Source organism: Bison bison, unplaced genomic scaffold (genome assembly GCF_000754665.1).
Source record: "Bison bison bison isolate TAMUID 2011002044 unplaced genomic scaffold, Bison_UMD1.0 scf7180017864182, whole genome shotgun sequence".
NCBI classification, from domain to species: domain Eukaryota; kingdom Metazoa; phylum Chordata; class Mammalia; order Artiodactyla; family Bovidae; genus Bison; species Bison bison.
In genome coordinates, this window is record NW_011494754.1 from 188,400 (window position 1) to 199,674 (window position 11,275).

General features: G+C 46.8%; 3 protein-coding genes across 3 annotated transcripts in view; 2 read left to right on the plus strand and 1 right to left on the minus strand.

Moving 5' to 3' along the window:
* Nucleotides 1–11,275, minus strand: part of LOC104991099 — a 63,559-nt gene that overhangs the window by 41,955 nt on the left and 10,329 nt on the right. The gene's annotated exons all lie outside the window — the stretch shown is intronic.
* Nucleotides 3,046–3,596, plus strand: LOC104991093 (histone H2A type 1). Its single transcript, XM_010843441.1, has one exon. The coding sequence runs from the start codon at nt 3,116–3,118 to the stop codon at nt 3,506–3,508; it is 393 nt and encodes a 130-aa protein (XP_010841743.1). The 5' UTR covers nt 3,046–3,115; the 3' UTR covers nt 3,509–3,596.
* On the plus strand, nt 4,392–5,353 carry LOC104991092 (histone H3.1). Its single transcript, XM_010843440.1, has one exon. The coding sequence runs from the start codon at nt 4,451–4,453 to the stop codon at nt 4,859–4,861; it is 411 nt and encodes a 136-aa protein (XP_010841742.1). The 5' UTR covers nt 4,392–4,450; the 3' UTR covers nt 4,862–5,353.

Genomic DNA, 11,275 nt, shown 5'->3' on the forward strand with positions numbered 1-11,275 from the left:
ATTTTGGGGGGCTCCAAAATCACTGCAGATGGTGACTGCAGCCATGAAATTAAAAGACGGTTAGTCCTTGGAAGGAAAGTTACAACCAACCTAGACAGCATATTCAAAAGCAGAGACATTACTTTGCCAACAAAGGTCCGTCTAGTCAAGGCTATGGTTTTTCCAGTAGTCATGTATGGATGTGAGAGTTGACTATCAAGAAAGCTGAGCACAGAAGAATTGATGCTTTTGAACTGTGGTGTTGGAGAAGATTCTTGAGAGTCCTTTGGACTGCAAGGAGAGCCAATCAGTCCATCCTAAAGGAGATTGGTCCTGGGTGTTCACTGGAAGGACTGATGTTGAAGCTGAAACTCTAATACATTGGCCACCTTTTGCAAAGAGCTGACTCATTTGAAAAGACCCTGATGCTGGGAAATATTGAAGGCAGGAGGAGAAGGGGATGAGAGAGGATGAGATGGTTGGATGGCATCACCGACTCAATGGACATGAATCTGTGTAAACTCTGGGAGTTAGTGATGGACAGGGAGGCCTGGCGTGCTTTTGTCCATTGGGTCACAAAGAGTCGGACACAAGTGAGCAACTGAACTGATACTCTTAAATGCAAGCCCAAACCAAAACCTGGGCCTCCTAATCTCAAGGGTAGGCCCTTCTGACATCTGTACAAATAAATACATGGCTGATCTTCACCAAGCAAAAAAAAAAAAAAAAAGTTATATGACTGGACTTCAGGCTAGCCTTCACAACTGTAGCAGAGGAATGATGAGAAGCCAAAAGTAAAATTCATACATCTCCCCAGTTAATTCTGATGAACTACGGACTTTACTCATTAAAGTGTGACAGGGAAGAGGCAAAGTCTTCCACCATGTTGGAACTGTGACTTTAACCTTTGCTTTTGTGGCTTTTGTTATCATAATCACTAAGCATGCTGTCTATAGCTGTAAGCTGACCTGTTTGAGGAAAGTATTTATCACCCTAGGTAACTACAGTGTAATTTGAACTAGGACTGTAGACATGGCCGATTGTTAATTAAATTCTTTTCTGAGTCTCACTTTTTCTATTTGGCCCAGCAAACATTTGTTTACAAAACATTTGTCTTTTTTCATTTTACGGTGAATTGCCTGTGGACTCCCCTTTGAAGTCCCAAGCCCCTAACCTCTAATCTGAGACGGCATAACAAGCCTCAACTGTGTAACTTGTCCTTGGGTCTAATTTTTATTTCATCCAACCTGCAAATGAAACTAAATTTGACTTTTCCTGGTAAATCAGTCTCATACCAGTTTAATTCTTAGATCAACTTGAAGAACCTAGAAGGGTAGAGGAAACTTTTTTCCTCCCCAAGACCACAAGGGCACACGATGTCATCATCTAGAACACAGGCACTTAACACTGCTCAGCAAATATATGTGAATAAATGCTGAATGTACATTTGTCTTAAGTTCTCTTCATCCTTCTGATTCACAGTGATTTTTCTTCTCCCTGGGCTCTTATAATATTTATTGTTTGAAACCTTCCATTTTAGATGCCGACTATGCTCTACTACTTAAACTTCAGGTATACAACCCCCTGCCTCCTCTCCCCTGTCCTTTTCAAAACAGTACGAAGTCTTTGAGGTAGCATCTATCTTTTTACAACTCCCTTATGGGTTTTGAAACATTTCAGACACTGGGCCAGTGTTACGGATATGTATTGCTGTTGTCCATGGTGAAGATAATAATAAAACGGAAATGAATATTGCTGAGAAAAAGTCATTGGAGTCAGAAGACTTGAGAGAAGGTAAAAAAGAAACTCTTCTTGGTTGCCTGGATCAAAACATAGTTCTCTGACAGAATTGGTTTAGGAGCGATTTTTTCCTAACCAGGTTCCTGTTCCTTGTACCATCTTGCTTAGGAGTTAGTAGACTTATGGGCTCGAGTCCTCAAAAATTCCTGAAATGATAGTCCACATCGATCTGAGTCCCATCTATTTCTATTTCATGGATCATTATAAGAAAAAAATGGCAAATTTCACTTGGCAACTTCTCAATTTTAGGTTTCTCAACATGAGAGCTTAAGACCAGACTCTGTACTAATATTAGTATAGTGTATTACAGTATATGTTATAATCTCATTTTGAGTATTTATATGCTATGGGGGTGGTTTGTTCTCTCGTTTCTTAGGAGTCCAGAGACTTATGTGCTGCAGTTTTTAGTACTCTAACAGCAAAAAGTCCAGTACGATATGCACAATGATGGAGTTTTCTTAAGTAATTAGTGTCTTGAGTGTGGGAGCCAAGTGAGAAAAAACGGACGGTGGAAAGGTTGGGAGTGGCACTGGGGAATGATGACCGTTTTCCAGCCAGGAGTTTGGAATCCTTGGTCCCATTCAACTCAGTGTTATTTAGCCAAGGCAAACAAACTGCGTCTCTGTTTCGCGTTCTCTAAAATGAGGACAGGTCTCTACATGCCTCCCAGGTAATCCTGGAAGACCTCATAGGTAAGTTGAATGAAATGGAACTTTTTACTTTTCAGATAGTGTAAGTCTTGGGCCAAGATAAAAAAACCATTATTTCCTCTTCATTTTCCCTGTAAAGAGTTAGAAGAGATAAACACTGAGCATACTAATACTTGCCTCTTAAATATTATCTTTACGAATTATTCTGCATTTATTCCTTTCTAAAAATCATGAGGCACAATTCCAATAGCTAAAAATTCAGAACAATGAAAATAGCCCCTCCTGTTTATTTTAAGAACAGTCGGTTTGAGAAAACCAAATAACTCCATTATTACTAGTATTAAAATTCCATCAGACTAGATGAGAAAGCCTTGTATGCAAATGAAGGATACAGGTTGCGACTTCCCATAGGTTCAACATAGTAACCAATGGGAAGAGTGTACAACTAACGTCTACTTATTATAGACTTATTAGTTCTTTTTTCAGGAAGTTTTTGTCACTAGACAGAAATCTTGTATGCAAATTAAGGATGCAGGTTCTGATCTCCCATTGGTTACTTAATGTTAGCCAATGGGAGGATAACACAAGCCTACCTTCAGTTAGTATAAATACTTCTTTCGCTTTGGTTTTACTTATTTTCTGTTTGGTTTTCCTTGTGAAATACTTTGCTTCGTGATCTAGCAGGTATGTCAGGCCGTGGTAAACAGGGTGGCAAGGCTCGCGCTAAAGCCAAAACTCGTTCTTCGCGTGCTGGGCTCCAGTTTCCCGTGGGCCGCGTGCACCGCCTGCTCCGGAAGGGCAACTACTCCGAGCGTGTCGGGGCCGGCGCACCGGTGTATCTGGCAGCGGTGTTGGAGTACCTGACAGCCGAGATCTTGGAGCTGGCGGGAAACGCAGCCCGGGACAACAAGAAGACCCGCATCATCCCGCGCCACTTGCAGCTGGCCATCCGCAACGACGAAGAGCTCAACAAGCTGCTGGGCCGTGTGACCATCGCTCAGGGTGGTGTGCTGCCCAACATCCAGGCTGTGCTGCTGCCCAAGAAGACTGAGAGCCACCACAAGGCCAAGGGCAAGTAAAGTGTTCACGTTCCCACGGCACTTCTACTTTCAGTTACCCAGGAAAAGTCGATATATACAAAGGCTCTTTTCAGAGCCACCCACTTTCTCCATTTACAGAGCTGTTATGCTTTTTAATTGTGTCTATATGAAGGTTGTGATATCAGGCCGAAAATCACAAGTAGGAAGTGGGTTCCTCACTACTCGAGGAAAACTTAACTCCACTCAAAATGTTTGCGAGGAATTTTTAACAGAAAAATCACGAGTTTAAATTGGCCGGTTAAACTGAGTTGAGTCCGATTCTAGTCAAACAGTATTTCCTTAATTCCACCGGTACGTATGACATGTTTTCCCCACTGGAGAGTGAGAGTTCACTAGTGAAAGGTGCTGAACTCTTACATTTTTTTATTAATGCAATGGAACACCCAAACACTCTGCATCTAGATTCCACTTTATAAAAAAATGTTATGCTGAAACAACTGAGAGTAAGTTACAGATCATTGACTCGTCAAAAACATCTTGGTTGTCCACAATGATCGTGTTACACCCGAGAAAATCTGAGTGTCATTTTAGTTGTAGCCCACCTACTCTTTCTAAGCACTTCCAAAATCTGGTGATTGTACTTTGTATATATATATATATATATACATATATAATCCATCGGCAGTGTCCGTGTTGCTTTGTAATTACTTTCCTGTATATTTTAGAAGTGAAAGGGTAAATAAAATGAAGTCAGGCCATTGGAGTTGGTATAGAAAAAGGGCAGGTTCATTCACCAACCGGAAAGCAGCTCTTGATTCTTCCGGGCAGCCAGGCAGAGAAATGGACCAATCAGGGCAAGGCGCGGGTATTTTTGAATGTTCTCGGGTCCAATAGGTGTTCGCCTGGCTGTATAAAAAGAGGGCCGCTGCCTGCCTCTTGCTGGCGTTTGGAGAAACTGTAGCCGTCTGTTCGTCCTTTGTCATGGCTCGGACTAAGCAGACTGCTCGGAAATCCACTGGCGGCAAGGCCCCGCGCAAGCAGCTGGCCACCAAAGCAGCCCGTAAGAGCGCGCCGGCCACCGGCGGTGTGAAGAAGCCTCACCGCTACCGGCCTGGCACCGTGGCCCTGCGCGAGATCCGCCGCTACCAGAAGTCTACGGAGCTGCTGATCCGCAAGCTACCGTTCCAGCGGCTGGTGCGCGAGATCGCACAGGACTTTAAGACCGACCTCCGCTTCCAGAGCTCGGCGGTGATGGCGCTGCAGGAGGCGTGCGAGGCCTACCTGGTGGGGCTTTTCGAGGACACCAACCTGTGTGCCATCCACGCCAAGCGCGTCACCATCATGCCCAAGGACATCCAGCTTGCCCGCCGGATCCGCGGGGAGAGGGCGTAAACTTGTTTTCCATTTGAGTGCGAACTATAAACCCAAAGGCTCTTTTCAGAGCCACCCACAACATCAAATAAGGGTTGTACCACAAAGGATTAGGATTACCCCTATTCCCAATAAAGTTGGAGCAGAGCGGAACTCCATTCCATCGTCCTCTTCCTACTTCCGCAGCCAAGTAAACCCTGGAGTTGTGTGTGAGAGGATCTAACCGTAATCGCCTTCCAGTTAGCACTCCAGGTCTAGTTTTATGTAATTTTGTTTATGAATCTGAAAAGGAATTAGCAAATCCCCCATGTAATGCTCGGTTTAGCACCTTGGCTTCTGTAAACCGGCTTGTTTGTGCGTTAACCAACTGCCAGAGATGGCGTTGAAAGAAGATAGTTTAAGCTGCAGACCTGAGAACATGACACATGACGCGTTCTCTTCCTTGCCTAGCTCTCCTTAAGAAACACCTCATTTGTATGAAAGCTCTGCGCCCAACCCCCCCCCCCCCGCCCCTGCCACAGCCTGTATAGAAGACGGGCAAACCTTGAGTCCTGAGTTGGGTGCTCTGCATTTGGATATGATTCCGCTAGGCGCTCACTACTGTGAAATAAACAGTCTTTTCTGATCCTCTGGGGTTTCCCTGGTAGCTCAGTTGGTAAAGAATCCGCCTGCAATGCAGGCGACCCCGGTTCGATTCCTGGGTCCGGAAGGTCCCTGGAGCAGGTGTAGGCTACCCACTCCAGTATTCTTGGGCTTCCCTGGTGGTTCAGCTGGTAAAGAATCCACCTGCAATGCGGGTAGACCTGGGTTGGAAAGATTCTCCTGGAAAAGGGAACAACGACCTATTCCAATATTCTGGCCTGGGGAATTCTGACCCTGGTCCTACACAGTCCATGGGGCTGCAAATAATCGGACAGGACTGGGTGACTCACTTTTCTTGGGCTTCCCTTGTGGCTCAGCTGGTAATGAATCCACCTGCAATGCAGGAGACCTGGGTTCGATCCCTGGGCTAGGAAGATACTCTAGAGAAGGGAAAGGCTACTCACTCCAGTATTCTGGCTTAGAGAATTCCATGGACTGTATAGTCCGTGGGGTCGCAAAAAGTCGGACACGACTGAGTGACTTTCCACTTTCTGATTCTCCGAGAGCGTGTTGCCTGTCTTCCTGTGAGCCAAATATCTGCTGTAACACTGCTGTAGCATTTTGGTGCATTGGCCGGGAAACCGACAGCCGCGCTGGCCCCTTGTGCCACCGTTGTCGAGAACTGACGGAAGTTCGGCTCTCTCGGGCCCCCGCGATGGGAAGGATGGCGCGCCACCAGTAATGTCACTGCACCCTGACCCTCGTCTGGCCGGTAGTAGCAGGCCGCTGCCGCGTTCGGGCAGACTCCTGGGGAGGATTCAGAAAATTTTGCCAGGACCAGGGCCAGGCGTCTGATGGGGTGAGTGTCCCCAGGGACCCAGGACTGAGTTCAGGCCCACCTTGAAGGCGGAAGGGGAGACTGATCGCCTCCCGCAGCATGAAGTGCTGCCCAGGATAGGGAAGTCTCCATATCAGGTGTCTTCTGTGCTAGCACTGTATGTCTATCTGTGTGAGTGACTGTTCTCCACGGCAATAGCTACGGAGGCTGAGTGGGTTCTAACCTGCGGTTTCTTGGTGACCTCACACGGCTCAGGGTAGCGTCAGGTCCTATGGGACGTTGTCCCTTAGTGCGGGCCTCTGAGGGGTTTATTATACTGACAAGAGGAGGAGGATAAACAGGGGTTTATATAGTGACCTGCTATAGCTAAGACACACCCAGTGTCCCCACAAAGGGAGCCACCAGCTTGACGAAAGCATTTTTGTTTGTTGTGGGACACCATTCCAGGATGGGAACTCACATAATGTGTAGTTCTAATTCAAACTAGAGTGTATGGTTAAAAATAGTAAGGAAGGATTCTCTGGGGATTGTGGTGTAATATTGAGTTCTGGAAAACTGCGCACTTTGTGCACCCTAGAGTGGCCCTCCTTTGGGGTCAGATGGCCCTCAGAGGGCACCTTAGATGTGTCCACTGACCGAGCAGTGTTTAGAGTCATAACTGGAGACCCTGGCCAGCCAGACCAGTTCCCATATATTGACCAATGTTTGGTTGAAAATTGCTCAGTTGAGGCTTCCGTGGGTTTGGTTCTGTGCCACAAGTAAGGGAAAGTGTAAGGTCCTAGCAGCCCAACCAGAAGAAAGGCCCCATGCCAGAAGAGCCACCTATTTTCTAAGGAGAGTCTGAGGACTCATCACCAATAGTGCCACCACCCTATGTGCCAACGGCTCCCCTTCAAGTGGCCGAAGGTCCACATTTGCCAGATATCCCACCACTGTCTGTTTCACCTTCTTCTGATGATCCTGAGGTTATCATGTCCCAGTGACCAGGCACTCCGGAACTGATGAGTAGGCACCTCCGATCAGCTCAGTGACCAGCTACCCCAGTGCTACAAATGCACTTAGGAGAGACTGGGGGACCCCAGCGCCTTGCTGCTGATGGAACCCTCAAAGAGTGGGGACCTGCCTTCTACTACCAGCCTTTTTGCCTGACCGATCTTCTCAACTGGAAGTTTTTCACCCCCTTGTACTCTGAAAAGCCTCAAGTGCTGATCGATCTCCTAGAGTCCACTTTTCAGACCCACCAACCCACTTGGGCAGACTGCCGGCAACTGCTCCTCACCTTGTTCAATACGGAGGAGTGCCGACATATCTTAACAGAGGCTAGAAGATGGTTCCGGGCCAATGTCCCATGGGGCCAAGTGGACGAAGAAACCTTCCCAGAAGACGAGCTCTGCTGGGACACTGAAGGAGGAAGAAATAATCTAGAGAGGTATCAACTGGCCATCCTACAGGAAGTAAAAGCGGGGCTAAAAAGCCCACCAACATGGCTAAAGCCACAGAGGTAATACAAAAGCCAGATGAAAGCCCGGCAGACTTCTATGAGAGACTATGTGAGGCCTTCTGGGTCTTCACTCCTTTCAACCCTGAGGCCCCAGAAAACCAACAGGTGGTAAATTCCACTTTCATGGGACAGGCCCAATCAGACATCTGGAGAAAATTACAAAGCTTTGAAGGGTTCATGGACAAAAACGCCACAAAATTGCTGGAGATCGCCAATAAAGTCTTTGTTAACCGTGACCAAGCAGCCCGTCCTGAAGCAGAAAAGAGGATGGAATGGAAAGCTGCATTCCTGGCAGCTGCTCTGTCAAAGCTTGCACCCCCAACAGGACCGCCTCATAGGGCAAGGGGCCCAGATCTGAAGAAGAGAAGCCCTCGCAGCTGTGATCAATGGGCCTATTGTAAAGAAAAAGGACACTGGAAGAATGAATGTCCTGACTGCCCTAAAAAGAAAACCAAAGCGGCAGCCCCACTGAGCCACCCAGCACTAATCTGATCAGTTTAGCAGGAGCAGAATCCCATTAGAGAGGACCAGGCTCTCTTCAACTGGGCCCCTGAGAGTCCATGGTCAGAGTTCAAGAAGGGGGCCATCCAGTGGACTTTATGGTAGACACAGGTGCTGAGCATTCGGTGGTCACTCAGCAGATAGTCCCCTTCTCGGGAAGAGAAGTCACTATCATCCGGGCTACAGGCACTCAGACCTGCATGCCCTTCTGTGGTCCTCGGAGATGCTGATCAGGGGGCCATGAGGTGGTCCATGAATTCCTCTACCTGCCAGACTGCTCCATTCCTTTGATGGGAAGGGATGTCTTTGCAAAAATGGGAGCCCAAGTTTCCATTTCTGCCACAGGTCAGCCTAGCTAGAGTTACCAGAGTGACCCTACTCCTTGATTATGGCTCTCGCTGAAAAGAAGGAAGAGGAATGGTCCCTATACTCTTCCCTTCCAAAAGAGCGGACCATTCCTCCTGAATTAGACACTGAGTACCCCTGGTCTGGGCCAAAAAGAATCCTCCAGGTCTGGTAAGACATCATGCCCCCATCCTGACTGATCTGAAACCAGGAACCCAGCCTGTAAAACTGCAACAGTACCCGATTCCTCGAGAGGCTCGTCTAGGAATCCAGGTCCATTTAGACAGGCTGCTCCATCACTCCAGGGTGAAGGCAGAGCATCTACCAAACAAAGACCGACCATGTTAGGAGGTGACCCCCCGACAAAACAACCCACTGCGGGTCACCCTCAGGAGGAGAAAGGACAAGCACTGTGCTCTTGAGTCCTGCTAATCCACCAAGGATTGGAAGAGTCAGTCACTGGAAAAGATAATTATGCTGTTCCTGTCCCCTGTATTAGTTCTTTCACTGTGATGCTCCGGCACTGTCACCCTCTGCTCCTCTCTGGCTGTGCACTCTTAGCTTTCGTTTTCACCATAGGGTTAACAGCAATGGCTCCAGTCAATTGGCATTGGGATAAAAGGCTTTTACTGGCAGTTTTCTTCCTCTCTTTGGTTAGCTGCTTCATCACCATCAACTGCATATAGATCCTAAATATGTGGTATATCCTAATACAAATTTTTGCAACTCACTTGAGTGATGGAAAACTCTTTCACCCTTGGGTCCCAGTGGTGACGCAGATGGTGGTCTTAGCAAATTGCACCTAATATCGGGCTTGTTTACTGCTGCTGCTGCTAAGTCGCTTCAGTCGTGTCCGACTCTCTGCGATCCCATGGAAGGCAGCCCACCAGGCTCTGCCGTCCCTGGGATTCTCCAGGCAAGAACACTGGAGTGGGTTGCCATTTCCTTCTCCAATGCATGAAAGTGAAAAAATAAAGTGAAGTCGCTCAGTTGTGTCCGACTCCTAGCTACCCAATGGACTGCAGCCTGCCAGGCCCCTCCGTCCATGGGATTTTCCAGGCAAGAGTATTGGAGTGGGTTTCCATTGCCTTCTCCGGGGCTTGTTTACTAGAGGACATAAAATATGAAGAGCCGACAGTTGCACTCCTGGCCTACCCAGGCTCCGTGGAAGATATCATTAATCCGTCTCCTTCCCTAAGCGGATTTCCCCTCCATTTTGTGTAACAAGAGGACCGGGGTAGGAGGTGGGCCTCGCCCTCATTGGAAACAAGGAGAGACTAGGAGAGCGTTCCACCCACGGGGCTGTACTAAAGGGGAACTTACCTCTATGTTTTCAAAACAAATACTTGGAAGAAGTTGAAGAAGTAGGTTTTCTGAACCCAATAACAATAACACCTTATCCTTTGACCAAACAGATTTACAATGGGAACCCTTTGGTGATGAAGATTATGAGATATATTATACACCTGACTGTAGGGGACATAATTTTATATAGGGAGGCTCAGCCAAAAATGCAACTAAATGGTACAATGAGACTTTCATACCTGTTAACAGTTCTGTACCAGGATCAGGAGAATGTATTGCTATTGGCCAAGACACAGGATCCTTACTATTACCAACAGGACCTTAGTCGAGGGCCCCCTTCACTGATTCAATTGATATTTCAAAACCTAGCGTGTCAAAGCCCATCCCATACCCATAATAGCTCTGAGACCAGATATAATCCACTCTGTGCAGATGAATTTTTCTCCAGCAACAGACCAAAGAGCCATAGTGCATATGACAGTTGGGACCCATTCATAAAATCCCGAGACCTGTTTATACAAATTACCTATACTATGGCCTGGATCCAAGGGCCCACTACCGGTGTCTTGGTACTAGGAACCGGGTTCAATTTTCTTGGCGGAAACTGGTTGTGGGGAATCCTTCCCTGCCAATGGAAAGGTATTTGCCATCCCAAGTTTATAGTTCTAAAATTCACAAGAAATGGCAGTCTCTGGAAACACTGTGAACCTAGGATCCTTTCTAGAGCAAGCATTATCACCTCCAAGCCTCAGGGTGAAACAGAATGACTGGGAAGGGTATGCCCATGATAACCCCATCCTGGAAAGACCTGGTGTTGGACCCTGTATTTTGAGGATTTTTCTGGTTTGCAGGAATACCCCTGCTAGAAAGATTAGTACTCAAGCTAACCATTCTAATACAAGAATCTTGGAAGTCTACAGTGGCAGCGATAGAAGAACAAAAAAGCCTAGATTCCTTAGGTCAGGTAGTACTACAAAACTGCGGGCGACTAGATATGATTACAGCACAAGAGGGATTGTGCCCCACGCTCAGCGAGTCCTGTGGCTTTTATGTAAATATCTCAGCTAAGGAAGAAAGCCTGTGGGTCCTCAAAAGAAACATCACAGCAGGATCCTCTATGACCCACCTCCCAGAATATTGGAAATAAAAGCAAAAATAAACAAATGGGACCTAATTAAACTTAAAAGCTTCTGCACATCAAAGGAAACTATTAGCAAGGTGAAAAGACAGCCTTCAGAATGGGAGAAAATAATAGCAAATGAAGCAACCAACAAACAACTAATCTCAAAAATATACAAGCAACTCCTACAGCTCAACTCCAGAAAAATAAATGACCCAATCAAAAAATGGGCCAAAGATCTAA

Bases quoted from the DNA above. Each gene is read 5' to 3' on its own strand.
- LOC104991092 (XM_010843440.1), top strand. From the start codon at position 4,451: ATGGCTCGGACTAAGCAGACTGCTCGGAAATCCACTGGCGGCAAGGCC.
- LOC104991093 (XM_010843441.1), top strand. From the start codon at position 3,116: ATGTCAGGCCGTGGTAAACAGGGTGGCAAGGCTCGCGCTAAAGCCAAA.